This window comes from Podarcis muralis, chromosome 1 (assembly GCF_964188315.1).
Source record: "Podarcis muralis chromosome 1, rPodMur119.hap1.1, whole genome shotgun sequence".
Lineage (NCBI taxonomy): Eukaryota > Metazoa > Chordata > Lepidosauria > Squamata > Lacertidae > Podarcis > Podarcis muralis.
The window spans coordinates 8441823-8463188 of NC_135655.1; the positions used below are offsets into that span (position 1 = coordinate 8441823).

A 21366-nucleotide genomic window follows, 5' to 3' on the forward strand; every position below is an offset into this window, starting at 1 on the left:
CTCAGCAGGCTTTATCGGGGGGCACAGGCTCCTGAACTCAGCTCAGCTGCTGCCAGGGTCCTGGCCTGGCTTCCCATGTATTAGGTATGCATTTTGAGGCGGCTCAAGTGAGAAGTTGTGGCCTTTCCAAAACCGTGCAGCCTGCTGCCTTTGCTTGCTCCTTAATTCAGCTCCTTAATCACAGAAGGGCTTGTAACTTTTTTGTGAAAAGAAGCCTTCTCTTACATCTGTTGTTGTTTAGTTGTTTAGTCGTGTCCGACTCTTTTTTTTTTTTTTATAAAATTTTTATTAGTTTTACAACAATTTTAAAGACAAACAAACACTTAAAAAGACATACAAACACGTATAGTTTCATAACATTTTTTCATGAACCGACTCTTCGTGACCCCATAGACCAGAGCACACCAGGCACTCCTGTCTTCCACTGCCTCCCGCAGTTTGTTCAAACTCATGCTGGTAGCTTCGCGAACACTATCCAGCCATCTTGTCCTCTGTCGTCCCCTTCTCCTTGTGCCCTCCATCTTTCCCAACATCCGGGTCTTTTCCAGGGAGTCTTCTCTTCTAATGAGGATATCCAAAGTATAGGAGCCTCAGCTTCTGGATCTGTCCTTCCAGTGAGCACTCAGGGCTGATTTCCTTAAGAGTGGAGAGGTTTGATCTTCTTGCAGTCCATGGGACTCTCAAGAGTCTCCTCCAGCACCATAATTCAAAAGCATCAATTCTTCGGTGATCAGCCGCCTTTATGGTCCAGCTTTCACTTCCATACATCACTAATAACAAACTTAGTTAGTGTCTAAGGTGCTACTGGAAGGAATTTTTTAAATTTTGCTTCGACTACAGCAGACCAACACAGCTGCCTACCTGTAACTAGAGGTATGTGCAAGTTGCATTAAGAATGACAGAAGTGGAGACAGTTCAGATATTGAACGCATTGTAGGTCAGATGACCCCACAGACAAATGCTAGTGAGTTAATGTCTGGACGCAGCGTCTTGTTTCCTCTTTTTGACAGCGAAGGGCAATGACCTCTTTGACTTCGTGTTGCCCTGTAGATATAGGGCAACGCATCACAGAAAGCATACCCTCATTTTGTGTCTCCTTGTTCATCCAATGTTAACTAATTTCTCAGGGCATTTTCCATGGATCAATGGTAAACATCCATCAGTATTCATGCCTCGGGAGGTGGAGTTGCCTTATATAACACCATAGTGTGCTTTCTCTGCCCTCCTACGGAACTCTTCGATTCCAAAACCGCCAGTGGAACAACAGAGATAATGTGTGATTTCCCAGGGAAAAGGCATTTGAAAGGTTGCACGTGCCGAGTTGGTTTGGTTAAGGCAAACTGGTTGACAGATTCCGCTGTTTGATTTGCGCTTCTCAAACCAGCTTCAGTCCAACTAGAAAAACCGAGCTGCATTCTCGTTGCACTTAAGAATGGTGTGTGCATTTGAGGCAGGCGTTTGGGCGTGCTCAGATGTCAACTTCACAAATTGATGTTTTGGACAGAGGGGGTTTGCAAGAGGGAGGAAACAAGGAAGTAATAATAATAATAATAATAATTTATTATTTGTACCCTGCCCATCTGGCTGGGTTTCCCCAGCCACTCTGGGCGGCTTCCACAAAGACCAAAAATACACTAATATGTCATACATTAAAAACTTCCCTGAACAGGGCTGCCTTAAGATGTCTTCTGAATGTCAGGTAGTTGTTTATATCTTTGACATCTGATGGGAGGGCGTTCCACAGGGCGGGCGCCACTACCGAGAAGGCCCTCTGCCTGGTTCCCTGTAGCTTTGCTTCTCGCAATGAGGGAACCGCCAGAAGGCCCTCGGCGCTGGATCTCAGCGTCCGGGCAGAACAATGGGGGTGGAGGCACTCCTTCAGGTATACTGGGTCGAGGCCATTTAGGGCTTTAAAGGTCAACACCAACACTTTGAATTGTGCTCAGAAACGTACTGGGAGCCAATGTAGGTCTTTCAAGACCGGTGTTATGTGGTCTCGGCGGCCACTCCCAGTCACCAGTCTAGCTGCCGCATTCTGGATTAGTTGTAGTTTCCGGGTGACTTTCAAAGGTAGCCCCACGTAGAGCGCATTGCAGTAGTCCAAGCGGGAGATAACCAGAGCATGCACCACTCTGGCGAGACAGTCCGCGGGCAGGTAGGGTCTCAGCCTGCGTACCAAGCGGAGCTGGAAGGTCATATATGTAGGGTGAAGACATCCCTGCCATCTCTCTGAGAATTCATCTTGAAACACAAAGCTGGGGGGCAGGGGAGACATAGAACTTAGTCACGTTTCATAGAATCATAAAATTGTAGCGTTGGAACGGACCATGAGAGTCGTCTAGTCCAAGTGCCTGCAATGCAAGAGTCTTTTGCTCCATGTGGGGCTGGAACCCACAACTTGGAGATTAAGGAGTCTCATTCTCTACCAACTCAGCTTTCTCAGCTATGTTTTAAGCTGATAACGTGAACCTACCCGTAGAAACCTGTGTAGCGAGTTTAGGAATTGTTGGATCCCCAGCAATAATTAACAGTTTTGCAAAGTACTCTCCTTTTGCCAAGGCCTAATTTTAGCAAAGGTTGACAGAATCGCCTGCGCTAGTATAAAAATACCTTTTGTAGCTCTCTAGCCTATGAAGATAAGAAGGAAGCCAAAATATGTGGAGGTGAAGGATGCAAAGTATCTGATCGGAGAGCATGCAAAAAATGTCACATTTTGTTCCCAGTGTTGTTGAGTAATTCGTGCTTTTGTGTGTTTTCGAAGCCCTTAAAAGCCTTCTTAGGATAATCATTTACTGTCTACACTTTTGGTCTTCCCTCCCCTCGAACTTCCAAAGGGCGTATTTACCTTCCTGGCTGTTTTTGTCTGAAACCTGCTTAATCAGCTGAGACAGCTTCTGATCTCTTCATGCACTTGCCCTCCTTATATAACTTCTAAGTTCAGGAGCGTGTGTGGAAAGACCTGGCAGATGTGGTTGGCGCATGGTGCGCTGCTACACGAATCAAGCTTGGAAGGTTTTTTACTTTAATGTTGCTGAACTTCAAAAAGGCGCATGATCCTGATTTTTGTGTCTGATTTTTACAAGCGAGGAGCGCATCTCGCTTTGCCTCTTACATGTAACCGGACACCCAGGATCGGAGTCCTGCCTTTTTATTTAAATAAAAGCTGGAAATCCTGTCTGGGGAATTCGATGAGAAAGATCACAGCATGTGTGCTTTCTCCAGAAGAACATGATCCTATAAGCTGGTGTGCTTGTTCTTTTTGACTGTCAGGTGTTGTTTTCCTTTTTTACGAATAGTTTTGTTTGTTTTTACTGAGTTTTCCAAAAAGAAGCATAAACAAATACAACCAAACAATGCAAACTAAAACATAATGAATCAGGACATGTTCTGTGCATACAAATAATGCAGGGACCGTGAAGTGCCATTTATAATCGAACTTCTTTTCTTAGGTATTTTTTGGCCTTGTGTTCGCTTGAAGATTTGTGGGTAGGCCTATGCTCATTGATGTGCCTATGCCTCCAATCCTAGCTTAAATAGAACCTCTGTCTTGCTTGCTTTTCTCTGATCTGGGGTCTGAACCAAACTCAATCCCTAAAACTCTCCAGTTACAGTTGGAAGCAAGTCACTTCAAGTTACAGTTGGAAGCAAGGTTACAGACTCTTCAGGTTACAGACTCCACTAACCCAGAAATAGTACCTCGGGTTAAGAACTTTGCTTCAGGATGAGAACAGAAATCATGCTCTGGCGGCGCGGCGGCAGTGGGAGGCCCCATTAGCTAAAGTGGTACCTCAGGTTAAGAACAGTTTCAGGTTAAGAACAGACCTCCAGAACGAATTAAGTTCTTAACCTGAGGAACCAATGTACTATGGTTTGCGAGACCTCCCATTCCCGACAAAACTGTTCTTTAATTTTTTTAATTAAACGATTGTGTTGCACAATATTAATAACACAATTAGTGTTTGTAAAGACAAGCACTCCTCTTTACAATGAAGCGAAGGCGTTATTTTAATACACTACAAAAGGATATTCAATTTCCCCATCCCCCCCCCAAGATTTTCACTGTGCAATACTAGCTCACTTGTGAAGCGCAGCGTGCCACACTGATTTTTACTCACAAGTTCAGGAAAAACTCGCCTTCTTTTGCAGCCAAATAGACGCAGCTGCTTTGGAAGATGTGTTTTTTGTTAGCTGCAAATTTGCACGCCAGAAACCAGTTAGAAAGTCGACAAACAGTTCTTATGTCATATTGCTCCTAAGCTAAAGGGAGCAGTACTGAATGTGATAAGCCAGAAGAACTTCTTGTGATTCATCTCACTCCTGCATTAAAACACACACACACACTGCTAATTTGAAGCATGTTTTAGAGACAAAAGCCTATTATGTGGTGTGCTTTACTGAATTTACCTTGAGTTAAGAATCTTAAGCATTGATTTTACAGCTTTGCCTAGAGCTGGAAAGGAATTACCCGATTAGTGCATTCCTATTGCACATCTCTAAAAGACTTGCACTCCAGTGACATACCTTCAGGCAGAGCAGTGATTTATCCAACCTCCTTTCAGCACATAATATGTTTGTAGAAGTATATTTGAGGAATAAAATTGTTACTAAGATCTAAGATATTGGATGCTAAAATGGCAAATGTTAGCATCAGAAGAGCCTGGTAGTGGCCCATCTAGACTTGTGTCCTGTTCTTATCAGTGGCCACCCAGAATCCTGTGGGAAATCTGCAAGCAGGATTCTTGCTCAAGAGACCTCTCTCCTCCTGCTGTTTCCCTCAACTGGGATTCAGAAGCACTGCTACAGCCTTCATGGCTAGTGGCCATCAGTAGCCATCTCCTCCATGAAACTGTCAACTCTTAATCTTTATACAGTGGTATCTTGGGTTACAGACGAATGAAGTTCTTTACCCGAGGTACCACTGTATAGAGATTACTCTGAATAGAGATTACTCCCCCCACCCCCTTTCGTGGGTCCTAATGTCAGCATTTACAACTGCATACAGTGGTACCTCTGGTTACGTACATAATTCATTCTGTAGGTCCGTTCTTAACCTGAAACTGTTCTTAACCTGAAGCACCACTTTAGCTAATGGGGCCTCCCGCTGCTGTTGCAAGGCCGTCGCGCTATTTCTGTTCTCATCCTGAAGCAAAGTTCTTAACCCGAGGTACTATTTCTGGGTTAGCGGAGTCTGTAACCTGAAGCGTATGTACCCTGAAGCTTATGTAACCTGAGGTACCACTGTATTATTCTATAAAGAAGGCTGATCGCCAAAGAATGGCTGCTTTTGAATTATGGTGCTGGAGGAGACTCTTGAGAGTCCCATGGACTGCAAAAAGATCAAACCGATCCATTCTGAAGGAAATCAGCCCTGAATGCTCACTGGAAGGACAGATCCTGAAGCTGAGGCTCCAATACTTTGGCCACCTCATGAGAAGAGAAGACTCCCTGGAAAAGACCCTGATGTTGGGAAAGATGGAGGGCGCAAGGAGAAGGGGACGACAGAGGACGAGATGGTTGGACAGTGTTCTCGAAGCTACCAGCATGAGTTTGACCAAACTGCGGGAGGCAGTGGAAGACAGGAGTGCCTGGTGTGCTCTGGTCCAGGGGGTCACGAAGAGTCGGACATGATTAAACAACAGCAGGCACAAGACGCTGAACCATGCATGGGGAGAAACTGCAGCTCCTGTTCTTCAACATGGGAAAAAGCTTCCTCTTCCCCTCGCATTATCTTGTGAGCTTTGCCTTCTCCTGTTCCGTGAGGATTATGGTCTGCGTTCCCGTCCCTGCTGGCTTATTAAACCTAGAAATGCAAGCTACCTGTATGTGACAGATAAAACCTTGGAGAGCGTAGAGAAAAGAACAAACTCTGGGCTGGTTTGAATTTCGGGAGGGAGTTGAAAGGCTTCTGCACACATGGCAGCGAAGATTCCAGATGGACTTCAAATGGGAGGTGAGAGCTTTGATCATGGAAGCCATAGATCAGGAGAAGCCCTTTCAGTTTCGTTGGGTCAGAAACAAGCTACGTTGCAGTGTGTAGCTCTTGGACAGACGCAAGGCAATAAAGACTTTGATCTAAGACTTATTGGAAAGTTGAAATGAAGGGCAATGCTTGCATTCATCGACGCCTTGGGGGAAACCCCAACCCCTTGAATTATCATATAGCCAGGGTTGGAGTCAGTTTTTAATTTATAAAACTTGCTACCTCCACCATGTTTAAACCTTTAAACAAACCCAGTTCTTTTAATATGCTTAGCAATTTTTGTCATATCTTGCTTCTCCTAAAAATGAGGGAGCTTAATTAAATATATATATACATAAATGATACCTCAAATGTTGAAATGCTACAAAACCCACCTGGGAGTAATTGCAGTGACAGCAGCTCATATTTTGATTTCTTGATCTACCTTCCTGAAGATGTAACAAAAATAATAATAATATGTTGGCAGTTTGCAGAGGTGAGCCTTGTCTGTTTTCTGAAAAATGCAGGCATGTCGTCTGGTAATTTCCCCCCAGAGGTTATGATAAGGAAGGGACCCTAATCTTCCATGCTGCTACCCAAAGTTGTGTTACTTCTTTGCAGGGTAGATTGGATATATAATGGATGAAAAGTTGTTGTTTTTTTAATCCTGTGATGGAAAGCCCAAACCTTCACAAAATGTTTTAGAACATAACATTAACAGGGTACAGTGGTACCTCGCAAGACAAAAAACTCGCTAGACGAAAGGGTTTTTTGTTTTTTGAGCTGCTTCGCAAGACGATTTTCCCTATGGGCTTGCTTCGCAAGACGGAAACGTCTTGCAAGTTTGTTTCCTTTTTCTTAACACCGTTAATACAGTTGCGACTTGACTTCGAGGAGCAACTCATAGAACGCGGTGTGGTAGCCTTTTTTGAGGTTTTTGAAGACTTTGGTGCTTTTTGAAGCTTTTCCAAAACCTTCCCGACACCATGCTTCGCAAGACGAAAAAAATCGCAAGACGACAAAACTCGCGGAACGAATTAATTTCGTCTTGCGAGGCACCACTGTATTTTTCCTTCAGATAACTACAACCCGTGAAACAAGCCCAGATTTAAATATGGATAACTGTAATAAAAAATGTGAAACAGCTTGAAGGAATAAAGGCTTTAGGGACCATGTCAAAGAAGTGATTTCCTGCAGAAAGAAGTTCCAAAGATGAGGGGTTATTACTTAAAGCCCCCGTCCCTGCGATATGCTAGCTTGAGCTTTTCTTAGAGGAAAATTACAAGCTTCACCCAACCCCTCTGTAGCCGCAAATATATGAAAAGCCCTCAGTTTGAGACTTAATTGCTTGGCTCCTGATGGTTTTTTGAAGACCGTGCGCCGACAGCAACTATTTCATTCATACACACTGTGGGCAGTCAGTGCTCCCTTGTTTAGGCTCTGCTTTTGAAATGCTGCATTCTTTAGAAACTGTATCCGCACACATTAGCAGGATGGAACCAAGAACAGTTGCCAGTAATCTGTGGGAGAAGAAAAACATTGAGTTTGGAGGCTTTTCAAAGACTGTGCCACTGTTGCCTCTGGTTCTCTTCACCCCCTGTTCATTCTCATTCTCTTTTATCCATCTGGTGGTGAAAAGTCATTTTGGGGAATACTGAATGATGCTGCCCACCCCTACTGCTAGAAAGGCAAATTCCACACCACCGGACTTCTAATATTTGTGTTTTGGGTAGACGGCCTCTAAATTAGACATGAATGAAGCTTTCTTGGGTCTCGCTGGGGAAGGAGTGAAATACCTCCTTGGTCCAAATTGGTTTAGTAAAACTCCCTAGAGTCTGAACTGATTGCCCTCAGGCATGTTTGGACCACAGGTCCCTTAACCCCCAGCCAGCCAGCTTGGCTCAACAGATACCAGGGCGCACAAGACTGCTCTAAAAGGTGTTATTGTTTTTCTTTTGAAAATTGCACTGCTTTTATTTTCAGATGAGGAGCAGATAACCACAGGAGATATTTCTGTGGCATGGAAGATTTATATAAAACTGATAAGGCTACCCCACCTCACCAGCATATTTTATTGATTTCACTGATTTATACAAGAAGCAACAATCAATATTCAACCCTCCTGCCCACTCCTTGCCGAAGCACCAAAAATATGGACCCTGCAATTGACAGTTGTGGTGTGTGATTAACAGGGTACCTGTTCCCACGCCCATTCCCGTTTTCCTACTCCTGTGGTAGTGTTTTGAACATTGCAATGGGATCTTCTGAAAAGCACAGAAATTTCTATCCTGTTCAGTGTGAGAAACTCAGACATATAAACTAATTGCCAAATGGCACCTTAAACCTAGTATATGCACCTTAAACCTAGGTTACAGGCGCTAGGCACCTTTTGCAGTGATTTTTTTTTGGCAATGAGATGATGTTATATTTTCATTTCTGTACTGCTTTATATTTTAAAGAAAAAAATCCCAAAGCAAAAATGGATCTTGACTGCCTGGGCAAGATCCATAAGGTTCAAAGTGGAGGATCCCCAGGGTTGATCTATTTTTCAGTACATGCATCCTATTCAGTAGAGGGAAGCTAAAACGGACCGTGATACTTTGGCTTATTTGACTTCTGAAATCTGAGAACAGATTGTGGGTCCGTTCTCTTCATGTGCCAGATGTGGTTTAATGTAGAAATAACTGCAGCTGTTCCTCATACAAGAGGCAGAACATCTTTCATCAGACTCTAAGCCCAGAGGTCACCGATGTGGTGCTTGCGGGAGCTGTGGTGATCTCTTCTGGTGCCTGAAAACCCACCGAGGCACCAACACACTGCCCCCTTGGTCATGAGGTAGCGAGGGCCATTCCTTACTTCTCCCTGGAAAAGACCATAGAAGAGTAGCTCTCATTTCCACTTCCTCTTACAGCGCTATGTGCTCCCCATGACTCAAGATAGATTTTGTTGGATCTGATTTTGACCCTGAGCCGATGGGAAAGTGAAATTTAAGGGTTGGTGGAGATAAATTATCTGTGTGCATTGGGGGGGGGGGGAGAGAGAGCTAGTGTGGTGTAGTGGTTAAGAGCAGTAGACTCATAATCTGGTGAACCAGGTTCGCTTCCCCACTCTTCCACATGCAGCTGCTGGGTGACCTTGGGCTAGTCACACTTCTCTGAAGTCTCTCAGCCCCACTCACCTCACAGAGTGTTTGTTGTGGGGGAGGAAGGGAAAGGAGAATGTTAGCCGCTTTGAGACTCCTTCGGGTAGTGATAAAGCGGGATATCAAATCCAAACTCCTCAATCCAAAATCCAAATATGCACCCTGATCGGAAAAGGTTGGCAACATCTGATCTCAGAAATGCAGAATCACTGCTCATATAGGCAGTTGTGTGTGTGTGTGTGTGTGTGTGTAGTCTTCCCCCTCTGTGTTGTGACACACTGACTTCACATCGGAAATAGGGGGTGATCTTCAATCAATAAAACCTGAAAGAAGGGCTTAGGGCTGCCATTCCACCACCCCACCCCACAATTTCCCCCAAACGTCGGGAAATTCTTGTTTGTAAAGTGGTCCCTTATAACTGAATACAGATTTCTCTTTCTCCCTCACGCCCCCCCACGTCCCCCGGAAGCTGTACTTTAACTGGGCACATGCTTCCTTTTATCTGAGAGTAAATAAAACTGGTTACTGCGTTTGGCTGAAACAGGGTGGGTGGCCTTTCAATCAAACCCAGCGCCCACATTGTGAACGGCCAAGAAAAACTCAGTTGGGAGCTGACTTTCCCGAGGCAAATGCTAACTATTGAATTGGATTGGTTGACTCCCAAACCCCACAAGGTGGTAATTGGCATTTCCAGCCCAAATGCAGCCAGCTTCTTTGCATACATTTGGATTCTGAGAAGCTCTGGTCATAGGTTGTAACCACAGCACACATTGAAAGCAAATAGCTTCCCCCAAAGATTCCTGGGAAGGGCAGTTCACCCCTCCCAGAGCCTCAGCTCCCATCGTCCTTAACAAACTACAGTTCCCATGACCCCGACTGCCATCATTTGCCTGCTCTTGATGGGTCCGGCCTAAATATTTGAGCCCCTCTGCAATCTAAGATTGTTGTTGTTTAGTCATTCAGTCATGTCCGACTCTTTGTGACCCCATGGACCAGAGCATGCCAGGCACTCCTGTCTTCCACTGCCTCCCGCAGTTTGGTCCAACTCACGTTCGTAGCTTCAAGAACACTGTCCAACCATCTCGTCCTCTGTCGCCCCCTTCTCCTTGTGCCCTCCATCTTTCCCAACATCGGGGTCTTTTCCAGGGAGTATTGGAGCCTCAGCTTCAGGATCTGTCCTTCCAGTGAGCACTCAGGGCTGATTTCCTTCAGAATAGATAGGTCTGATCTTCCTGCAGTCCATGGGACTCTCAAGAGTCTCCTCCAGCACCATAATTCAAAAGCATCAATTATTCGGCGATCAACCTTCTTTATGGTCCAGCTCTCACTTCCAACATCACTACTGGGAAAACCATAGCTTTAACTATACGGACCTTTGTTGGCAAGGTGATGTCTCTGCTTTTTAAAGTACTCCTTCATATTTAAACACCCCATATCCATCTGAGAAGGAGAACTCAGTATCCTCATTTCCCTTTCTTATTCCACCCACCCACTGGCCTTAAAAACCCACAAACCCACAAAATCCAAACGAACTGCATTAACTGTGTGCTATGTACAGATTCGCCCTGGACAAAGCTCCAAAAGTGGAAGAGTCTCTAGGGATGCAGGAGCGATCTTGACTCATCAGGCGCAGAGAGAGAGAAAAGTAGGGCAAAACTCTTGGTGGCACAGAAGCTCATCTTCATGTCCCCGGCTTTGCAGGTCAGTAATTTTGACATTTCTGGATTGCGGCAGGGAATACGCTGGGTTTGCATCTTGTAAGCGGTAGAGCTCCCTCTGTGTTCTGCAGATCGGTTCCTTTTGGACAACTCCCACCTTTGCACCCTTAAATTCAATTTGCTTTAAGGATTTGCAAACCATGTAATATAGAACATCTAGTCAGGGGTCAAGTGTGCATAAATAACATGCACAGGATAAAGTTATTTGTTCCACTGATAGCTCACCTTTCCTGCAACAACTTGAAAGTGGAATACATCATTCTCCCTTTGCTCATTCTTTTTTAAAATCCTCACAACAACCCTGTGAGGTAGGTGAGAATGAAAGGCAGTAACCGGCCTGAGGTCACCCAGTGTGCTTTGTAGCCAAGTCTGGCTTTGAACCCTGGTCTCCCAGATCCTAGTCTGACACTCTAACCTAGGGGTTGGCAAAGTTTTTGCGGCTTGGGCCGGTTCATGGTCCCGCAGACGCTGCGGTGGGCCAGAGTGCGCATGCATGCGCAAACGCTATTTCTGGTGCTCCTTCCAGCGCGGAGGAGGCGTGCGCAGCATCCCATTGGCTGCAGGGGCTTCCTGGCCAGCATTGCAGAAGGCGCTGCCCGCTCTGCTCTGCACCGGTTTAGCATGGCACATGGGAGCTGACTGAGTGTGCAGGTCCATGGGCCGGTTAAACGACTCCCATGGGCAGCCTGTGGCCCATGAGCCTGAGGTTGCCGACCCCTGCTCTAACTGCTACACCAAACTGAAGGAACGGTGCAATTAGCAAGCCAGTTTCGACTCTATTCCGCTCTTTACAAGTGCTTTTCAGTCACCTTGTCTGCCTGCTGTGGTGACTTGATAAAAGGGGTTGAGCTGCGTGTTGACTTTGATCTAAAGATAGGCATTTAAAAGTCAAGCACATTATTAGCTGCCGGAGAAGCACTTCCTTGTAAACAACTTTTTGGTGACTCAGAATAAAAAATGCTGAAAACTGCCGCCTTCTCCTCCCCAGATTTGACGGGCATTTGGCATGTGTGGTTTTTCCCCCTACTCCTCCCAAAGCAGGGATGCTGACACGCCAGAACTTCCTGGCTCGGTGCCGATGTGTTAGGAAACATTTTTTGGGTTCCATAAGCATTTTTCCTTGTTTACAGTAACTTCTGGTGTTCCTGAGAGAGGCTTTCAAGGTTTGGCATGCCCTGCCGCCTTTGCAGTACAGATCATGCAAATCTTTTGCTTCCTTGCACAGCTTGCTAAGCGGAACGCATGTGCCTTCAGCTGCCTGGCATGTTGGGCTTCCCTGTAAGAGCAGAACAAAACATGTGTGTTTGCCTTGTGTAAATAATCTGGGGAATGTGGCGACTTGAGTGTGGCAAAGCAGGTTAAAATTTTGGGGTACGGGGGGATTTGAGACACAGCAACTGTGAGAAGAGGCTAAGCAGAGCTCAGAGCTGCAAAAGCACTGTTTTGTTGTTGTTGTTGTTGTTGTTGTGTGTGTGTACACATACATGCACATTGCATTGCTTTGCTTTTCTAACCTGAGGTACCACTGTAACGTCATTCACTGCTCATGCTCAGGCTGCACAGAAAAACCATTTTGGTTCCTGATATTCATTCCGATCGGGCAGATAAAATACAATGGATGTAATTCTACAAGATGTTGTGTGTGAAAACAGTTCAGATCCAATGATCCCCAGGCATACATCTCCACATGGTGGAGGTGTCAGGTTCCATCCTGGGGCCCAGACGTCATCACTTGGTCACAAGTGGCGGATAGCCAGGTGCAAAACGCACCTGGCACCTGGCTAATTTGGATCACTGTAGCCTGGGATCTGGAAGGGGTCTTTAGCTCACAGGTAGAGCATCAGTTTGCATGCAGGTTCAGTCCTGGGCATGTCCAGGTAAGAACTGAGAGAGGCACCCTGCCTGAAATCCTGCAGAGCCAGTCAGTATTATTAATTAATTTTTTTATTAATTTATTATTTATACCCCACCCATCTGGCTGGGTTTCCCCAGCCACTCTGGGCAGCTTCCAACAGAATATTAAAATACAATAATCTATTTAACATTAAAAGCTTCCCTAAACAGGGCTGTCTTCAGATGTCTTCTAAAAGTCTGGTAGTTGTTGTTCTCTTTGACATCTGGTGGGAGGGCGTTCCACAGGGCGGGTGCCACTACCACGAAGGCCCTCTGGCTGGTTCCCTGTATCTTGGCTTCTCGCAATGAGGGAACCGCCAGAAGGCCCTTGGCGCTGGACCTCAGTGTCCGGGCAGAACGATGGGGGAGGAGACGCTCCTTCAGATATACTGGACCGAGTCTGGTAGTTGTTGTTCTCTTTGACATCTGGTGGGAGGGCATTCCACAGGGTGGGTGCCACCACCGAGAAGGCCCTCTGCCTGGTTCCCTGTAACTTGGCTTCTCACAGTGATGGAACCGCCAGAAGGCCCTCGGAGCTGGACCTCAGTGTCCGGGCAGAACGATGGAGGTGGAGACGCTCCTTCAGGTATACTGGACCGAGGCAGTAGCAACATTACTGATGATTTAAACCAAAAACATGCACATTAGGACCACTTTCCTTTGCGGCAGCAGGGGAGGGGTAGTCTGTAAAATGCGGGGATGTTAATGGCCTAATTCCTGGGTCTGTCAATACGGGGGGTGGGGTGGAATAAGCAGAGCCAATTGTTTCCACTCCATTCTCCCACATAAACAAAATGATAAATAGCCAGTCTCTGCTACCCTTGTTTTTTGTTGTTTTTTGCCGTGGCAGCTCTCTTAATTACTTCTTCTCGTGTGTCTGCGCCGACCGGCCGTTGTTTGCCAAGTACAAAGCCGCGTTTTCTGGGCATCCCTTTTTGCCGCTCGCTTCTCCATTGTTGATTCCCGGGGCGCGACAAATTGGAAGCCTTCGCGGCGAGCTCTGTGTGTAGGCTTTCCCCATCTTAAGCCTCTTATCCGGCAGCCGGATCAGAATTCCCAAACGTTCCTGCGCCGAGCCTTTTGGTGCGCACAGATGCAGAGCCATCGGTCCCGTGCGGGCGCCATGGCAACGGGCCACCATGGTCTCCGGCACCGTGTCAGCTGGGTGGCTGCAAAACTGCATTTTTGAGATTTTCATATTATAACAGGTTTAAAACGCAAACAAAACCCACACACCTCCCGACAGCTGTTGCTTGTGTTGAGGGAGCTTGTCCTTTTGTTTTTGTTTTTGCTTAATTTAATTAAGTTAGCAGAATGGTGTCTTAATTCAACAGAGGCCGCCACTGTTTTTAAACACTACTGAGCAGCCTTCACCGGAAGGCAGCACTGTACAGTGGTACCTCGGGTTACAGACGCTTCAGGTTATGTAATTTCGGGTTGTGCACCGGGCTGAACCCGGAAGTACTAGAACGGGTTACTTCTGGGTTTCAGCGCTCACACATGCACAGAAACGCCGAATCGCAACCCACACGTGCACAGAAGCGGCGCTGCGGGTTGCAAACACTGCGGGTTGTGAACGTGCCTCCCACACGGATCATGTTCGCAACCCGAGGTTCCACTGTATCGGGAAGCTTTTAATGTATTTTGCGTCGTTTTATATTTTGTTGGAAGCTGACCAGAATGGCCAGGACAATGTAGTCAGGTGGGTGGGATACCAGTACAGTAAGTTATTATTATTATTATTATTATTATTATTATTATTATTATTATTACTACTATTATTCACCAACCCCTAATGCAAGCTGTATTCTACCAGTTCCAGGGAATTGCAGGTGAGCAAAGTGCTGTTGTGCCCATGTCCACCTTGCAGACATCACTTTGACGCATCTGGCCGGCTAAAGACTATCTTGCCAAAGTGGTGCATGCTCTGGTTATCTCCCACATGGACTACTGCAATGCGCTCTACATGGGGCTACCTTTGAAGGTGACCCAGAAACCACAAATAACCCAGAATTTAGCAGCTAGACTGGCAACTGGGAGTGGCTGCCGATACCATATAACATTGGTCCTGAAAGACCTACATTGGCTCCCAGTACATTTCTGAGCACGATTCAAAGTGTTGGTGGTGACCTTTAAAGCCCTAAATGACCTCGGCCCTGTATACTTGAAGGAGCGTCTCCACCCCCATCGTTCAGCCTGGACACTGCGGTCCAGTGCCGAGGGCCTTCTGGCAGTTCCCTCCCTGCGAGAAGTGAGGTTACAGGCAACCAGGCGGGGGGCCTTCTCAGTGGTGGCACCCACCCTGTGGAACACCCTCCCACCAGATGTCAAGGAAATAAACAACTATCTGACTTTTAGAAGGCAGCCCTGTTTAGGGAAGCTTTTAATGTTTGATGTTTTATCGTATTTTTAATATTCTATTGGGAGCCGCCCAGGGTGGCTGGGGAAACCCAGACAGATGGGAGGGTATACGTATTATTATTATTATTATTATTATTATTATTATTATTATTATTATTAGAATGGAATGTTGGATCAGGTGGGCTCCCTTTGGCCTGTTCTGGCAAGCTCTTCTTATGCTCTTACGCCAGAGGTCAGCAACCTTTTTCAGCCGTGGGCCGGTCCACCGTCCCTCAAACCATGTGGTGGGCCGGTCTATATTTTGAAAGGGAAAAAAATGAACGAATTCCTATGCCCCACAAATAACCCAGAGATGCAGTTTAAATAAAAGCACACATTCTACTCATGTAAAAACATGCTGCTTCCCAGACCGTCCATGGGCTGGATTTAGAAGGCGATTGGGCCACATCCGGCCCACGGGCCTTAGGTTTCTTACCCTTGTCTTACGCCCGCCATGTTTTCAACTACAGTTGCCATAGCTCCAGCCACCACTGTCCTATAGGCACCTCTGGACAAAGCCCACGGCAGTGATGCAGTCTAGATCCAGCTTGCGGACTGCTGTAGCGAGGTCCCTTTGAAAAGGTATTGATCGGTGGTGCTTGATTGTCGGCTGCTTTTGATAGCCTGTTGAGTGGAGTTTCACTGAACTTGCTTTGACCTTGTCGCTAACGTCTAATCTGTGCCTTGTCAATAGCCTCCCGTGTCCTGCCTTGGGGGGTCTCCTCCAGCCTGTCCACCACGAGAAACTGTGTTAGAAAATCAGATCTATAAGCTAATCACCAAATGACACCTTAAACCTAGGCTTCAGTCATCACAACGGAATGTCTAGGCGCCTTTTGCTTGGCAATAGAAATTATTATTATTATTATTATTATTATTATTATTATTATTATTATTATTATTTCTATACCACTTTATATTTTAAAGAAATATTCCAAAATCAAATAAAGGCCCAGGAGATTTCCTTGGCAGGGAGGCCATAGATCAGCGTTGGATCAGGTGCTTGCTTGCAGAAGGTCTCAGGTTCAATAATTTATGTGTTCAAGTGGGTTAAGAAAGGAGCCCTGTCTAAAACCCGGGAGAGCCATTGCCAGTCAGTGATGGGCACACCTGTGCAATACAAGGCTTATTTATTTGCCTACTTTATGGAGTTGTTGCAAAATATTAAAGTAAGGCAATGTATGTAAAGCCCTTTGAACATTTTAAAAAGAATGCTAAGCGAGTTTGACCAAACTGCGGGAGGCAGGGGAAGACAGGAGTGCCTGGCGTGCTCTGGTCCATGGGGTCACGAAGAGTCGGACACGACTAAACGACTAAACAACAACATAGCCTGGTGTCAAAGTGCAAGGGTCAAAGAATCATTGAGTTAGCAGGGAGTGAGGCCCAGTTCTGTTTTTGCTCTGGTTGAAATCATTTTGGCTGTGGACTTCCCCATGCAAACACAATGGCATTTCTTGTTTGTGGATCCGTGTGTGTGTGTGTGTGTGGTATCACAGTGCCCAAAGGCACATGAGTCCTGCTGGATTGGTTCCAGCCTCTACCTTGAGAAGCTTTCCTGCACCTGTAAGTCCCCGTATAAATGTCTCGCCCAACCTACTTTTGAAAACCTTGCTTCTGCACCATGGGGTGGCTGAGGGCAGGAATGCGGCGCAGCCTAGCCAGACTGCATGAGCAACTTTTGTGCTGTCTAAGCTGGCATCTGCCTCGAGGGCATTGTGCAACGTTGGGTGGGATTTTTGTGGAAAGTCCGTGGCAGCATGTTGGCAGAACGCCTTCCTTTTCATGGAAACGCTGGCGGAGCTGAGGAATGGGACTGGGCTTCTGCCAAAAGCGGGTAATGAAGAAGCCTTGCGTGATCTTCACATGCAACGCAGCCTGGGTCATGGGACTTGCTTGAGTCTTGCTGCTGTTGGGAGGTTGGAGTTTGCTTGCTGACCTCACCTTCTCCCATCCTACAGACTTGATTGTCCAGGCTGCTAGGAACTTGTTTCCAGTACGTTGCCAAAAGAAACTTTCCCCTATTGCCTTTTAAGGGGGGGGGGGCTTTACAATAACCAAACCAACAGGTGCCATTGTGCAACTCTTCCAATTGGACCATTTAGATCTAGGGTTGTTGGCTCTGACTGGCAGCAGCTCTCCAGGTTGCCAGGATGAGATCTTCCTGATAGGGCTGGGTGATATCTGGTTTTCAACATTGCAATATACCACCAGCTAAATATCAGCAATATATCAGTATATCATGATGTCTGAAATAAGGATGCAACTTTGTAGAGGCAAACAGTAGGGCCGTGCGATAACTGGTTTTCAACATCGTGATATATCACCAGCTACACATTGCAATATACTGATATGTCGCAATCTCTGAAATAGCGATGGAGCTCTGCAGAGTCGTCAGCTGGCTTCACAGTTTTCCCCACATTGTGATTTTTGCATAGCAAACACACACATATCATGATTCACAATATATTGCCAGGTCAAAGATTATGTGACCACTGTCACGATATGGACTTCAAAGCGGTTTTGGAGGATATACAGCAGACGCTCAGGTAGTGAACGTGATCCGTGCTGGAGGCACGTTCGCAACCCGTAGCGCCTCGTCTGCACACACGTGGGTCATGATTTGGTGATTCTGTGCATGCGTGAGCGCCGAAACCCGGAAGTAACCCGTTCCGGTACTTCTGGGTTCAGTGTGGTGTACAACCCGAAAATACACAACCTGAAGCATCTGTAACCCAAGGTATGACTATATTGCCCAGCCAAACTTCCCTGTTGCCTATTATCTCTCATTTTTAAAAAACTGGCGGTTCCAGGATGGAACGTGGGGTTTTCTGCATGTAAGGCACGGCCTGCGCCATCAAGCCACAGACTTTTCCCATAAATACAATCGCGCTGTACTATTTGCCTACGTAAACTAGTTGTTGCCAGCCTAGTTTTGTAGATGTCACATGACAACACATGATTATTATTATTATTATTATTATTATTATTAATGTTAATATTATTATTAAATTTGTATACCGCCCTTCATCTGAAAATTACAAGGCGGTTCACTGGTGGCAAGACTAGTGTCTCCTCCTGAGAAGCTCTACTTGTTAGCAATGCTGTTTCTTAACGCATCCCTTGCTGCAAGCATGAAGGTTCGGCCGTGATCTCCAACTAACAACAAGCGTTGGCGTGCCTATTATCTCTTAGTAATAGAGAAAACAATGTAAATTGCTAATTCCAGGCTTTTTGCAGCAGACGTGCTCCCTGGGAGCGAGCCTGTTAGACAGACGCTGAACTCTTAGGTTTCTGTATTTAAAGATGAGTTCTACTCTGCGTCTCTTTGGGGGGGTGTTGTTGTTTCTGTTTTGCTTTAGCCTCTTATGAGTTTAATGACTGGGGAAGCAGGGAGTGGTGTGGATGAACAGGAGCTTGCAGAAAAGCAACTAGTACTTTGTGGCTTTCTCCAATCAACTCTCTGCAGACCAGCTGGCAGAAGAACTGAGGGAGGGGAGGGGAGGGGAGATGATGACATCCTTCTGAGCACTGGGCTTTCCGCTTCCAGAAGTTTCCTAGCGGCGCCCACCTCCCTGCCAAACTTGGAGGCACAAGCACCATGGCTTTAAAAGGCCGGAGGAGAAAAAGAACATTTTAATAATAATAATCTGCTGAACGGGGAAAATAACCAGCAGGGTCCAGTCACAGCGAGGGGATTTGAACCCTCGTCTCCCAGGTCCTAGTCTGACACTCTATAACCACTGGACCGCACTGTCTCTGGGGTTATTCAGTACACCTGCAATGACCATTGGTGCACTTGATACTCTCATATCGTTCAAAAGCATGGCAACCGCTCAGTCAGGTCCTGCCAGCGAACAGTTTATACTTCCAGGATGATGGTGTTCGGGCCAAAGGCTCCCCGTCGGAATGATGTAATCTGGGGACTACTTGTTGAAGAACACGGCTTTAAAAAGAGGCAGGCAGTGGGATCTGGGCTTGGGTAGCCCAGCTCAGCTGCTAGCTCAAACTGTTAACACGTTCTCCTGTTCCCTCCTTTGTAGGGTTTAGTGTCTAGGAAGGCGAACCAGGAGAACTCCAGCCATGGCCCCACGGAAAAGGAGCGGGCGAGGGATCTCGTTTATCTTCTGCTGCTTCCGGAGTAATGACCACCCGGAGATCACGTACCGGCTGCGGAATGACAGCGCCTTTGCCCTGCAGACGATGGAGCCCGCCCTGCCCATGCCTCCGGTGGAAGAGCTGGACGTTATGTTCAGCGAGCTTGTGGTGAGTGATCGCCCCACGCTTGTCTGTATTGCTCCTTTTATTTATTTCAATAAAAAATGTATTTATTATTCATTAGAAATAACAGTAAAACCAGACCTTAAGCAAAATGATGAAAACATAGATTAGGTCTGCTGTTTTTATTTTTTAATGTACAGGTGGGGGGGCCTCCCCCCTGTTCCTGACCCCTGTGCGCATTGATGGAGCAGGCATAAGCCTGCCCCGTTCTGCGGTTTTCTGGCCACTGGCAGCGATGGCAGCAATGAGTACGTGTGTCATTGCACGCCAACTGGACACGGATGAAACACTCGCTGCCTGCGCGTAATAAAACCACAGTCCTGTCTTGGTAGGCTTGCCGAAGCAAAATAAGTTTTTGGACAGGTGTTGAAAGCAATACGATGGAGGTGCCTACTTGATGTCAAAAGGCAGGGAGTTCCAGAGATTATGTGCTGGCACACATATAATTATGACGTGCTTGTAAAAGTGTCATTCCCACCAATTGAAGTGGTCGAGTAGGAACATGGGGGCCAAGGTTGCATTGTTTGGCTGTTTCACCATAGCCTCACTGCCTCAAGGGCAGCACCATTGTGCCCGTGGGCACTGGGTTAATGACCCCTGCTATAGACCCCCCCAGCCCACTTGCCATTTCCAGTGCCGGACAAGCAAAACTGAATCCAAGCATGCCAACGCCAGCTGTGTCTTTGGCTAGCATGTTGGCTTCCCCCTTGTGCCAAGGCCCTTACACACAAATGGCCGCACGCTTGGGCATTGTAAGATGAGGGCGAGCCTCTTGTCTCGCTGCCTGTCAGGGCTTTGCCTGCTTTTTCCGCCACACACAAGGAGAGAGGGGTTTGCGGGGGGGGGGGAGAGGCTCTCACAAAAGGGCAGCCAGCCCTGGCTTTGCTTTTTGACGGGGTGCAGTTTCGCAGCTGCTTGGAAATGGATGGGGTTGCCGAGGCAACCTGCAAGGCTTCCTCGGATGGGTGATGGGGGGGACATGCCTTGTTGACTTCCAGTGTTTCAGCTTTTGGGTTAACGCTACCTTAAGGCTTCGGGGAAGAATAGGAGAGGGAGCAGCAGGGTCATTGGGGAGGGATGGGGGTTGGTGCGGCAGGTGGGTGGGCAAAGCCCGTGACCATGGGATCTTCGGACAATTACCAAGTGAATACCTTTGGTGCTTGCCGGACCAGAAGGTCAAATTCTTCCAGGCTCTTGTCTTGCTCCCACCCCTAAATCTCTTTGTGCTCCAGCCCCATCTGGCACCAGCTGTTGCATAATCTCACCAATTCATCTGTCCATCAAGACGTTGAGCACTTCTGGGATGTTTACAATGGAAAAAAACCCAGGCATGAGACGTCTTGTTGGGAGGGTAAGCAGTTCATGCAGATAGGACTTGTCCGGTCCATCCCAGATTATGAAATCCTAGAATTCTGCAGTTGGAAGGGACCCTGAGGGTCATCTAGTCCAACCCCCTGCAATGCAGGAATCTCAGCTAAAGCATCCATGCCAGATGGCCATCCAAGCTCTGCTCAAAATCCTCCAAGGAAGGAGAGTCCACAGCCTCCCAAGAGAATCCGTTCCACCATCAAACAGTTCTTCCGACAGTCACAATCTCTTCTCTTGTAACTTGAAGCCATAGGTTCAAGTCCTGCCCTCCAGAGCAGGAGAGAGCAAGCTTGTTCCCTCTTCCATTCCCTCTTCCATGTGGCAGCTCTTGAGATATTTGAAGATGGCTATCGTATCTCCTCTCAGTTTTTTTCTTCTCCAAGCTAAACATCCCAGCTCCTTCAACCATTCCTCATAAGGCTTGGTTTCCAGTCCCTTGATCTTCTTGGCTGCCCTTCTCTGCACATGTTCCAGCTTGTCAATATCCTTCTTAAATTGTGGTGCCCAGAACTGGACACAGTATTCCGGGGTCTGACCAAGTCACAATAGAGTGGTACTATTTACTTCCCTTGATCCGGACACAAGACTTCTGTTGATGCAGCCTAGAT

The 21366-nt window shown here is 46.7% G+C and overlaps 1 protein-coding gene across 2 annotated transcripts in view; it reads left to right on the forward strand.

The window, feature by feature from the left end:
• DAAM1 (dishevelled associated activator of morphogenesis 1) overlaps positions 1-21366 on the forward strand; it is a 176484-nt gene that overhangs the window by 36467 nt on the left and 118651 nt on the right. For both annotated transcript variants that reach the window (XM_028735406.2, XM_028735481.2), the window contains exon 2: positions 19153-19375. In XM_028735406.2, the coding sequence (XP_028591239.2) occupies positions 19193-19375 (183 nt within the window). In that variant the 5' untranslated portion in view covers positions 19153-19192. The remainder of the gene's footprint in view (positions 1-19152; positions 19376-21366) is intronic.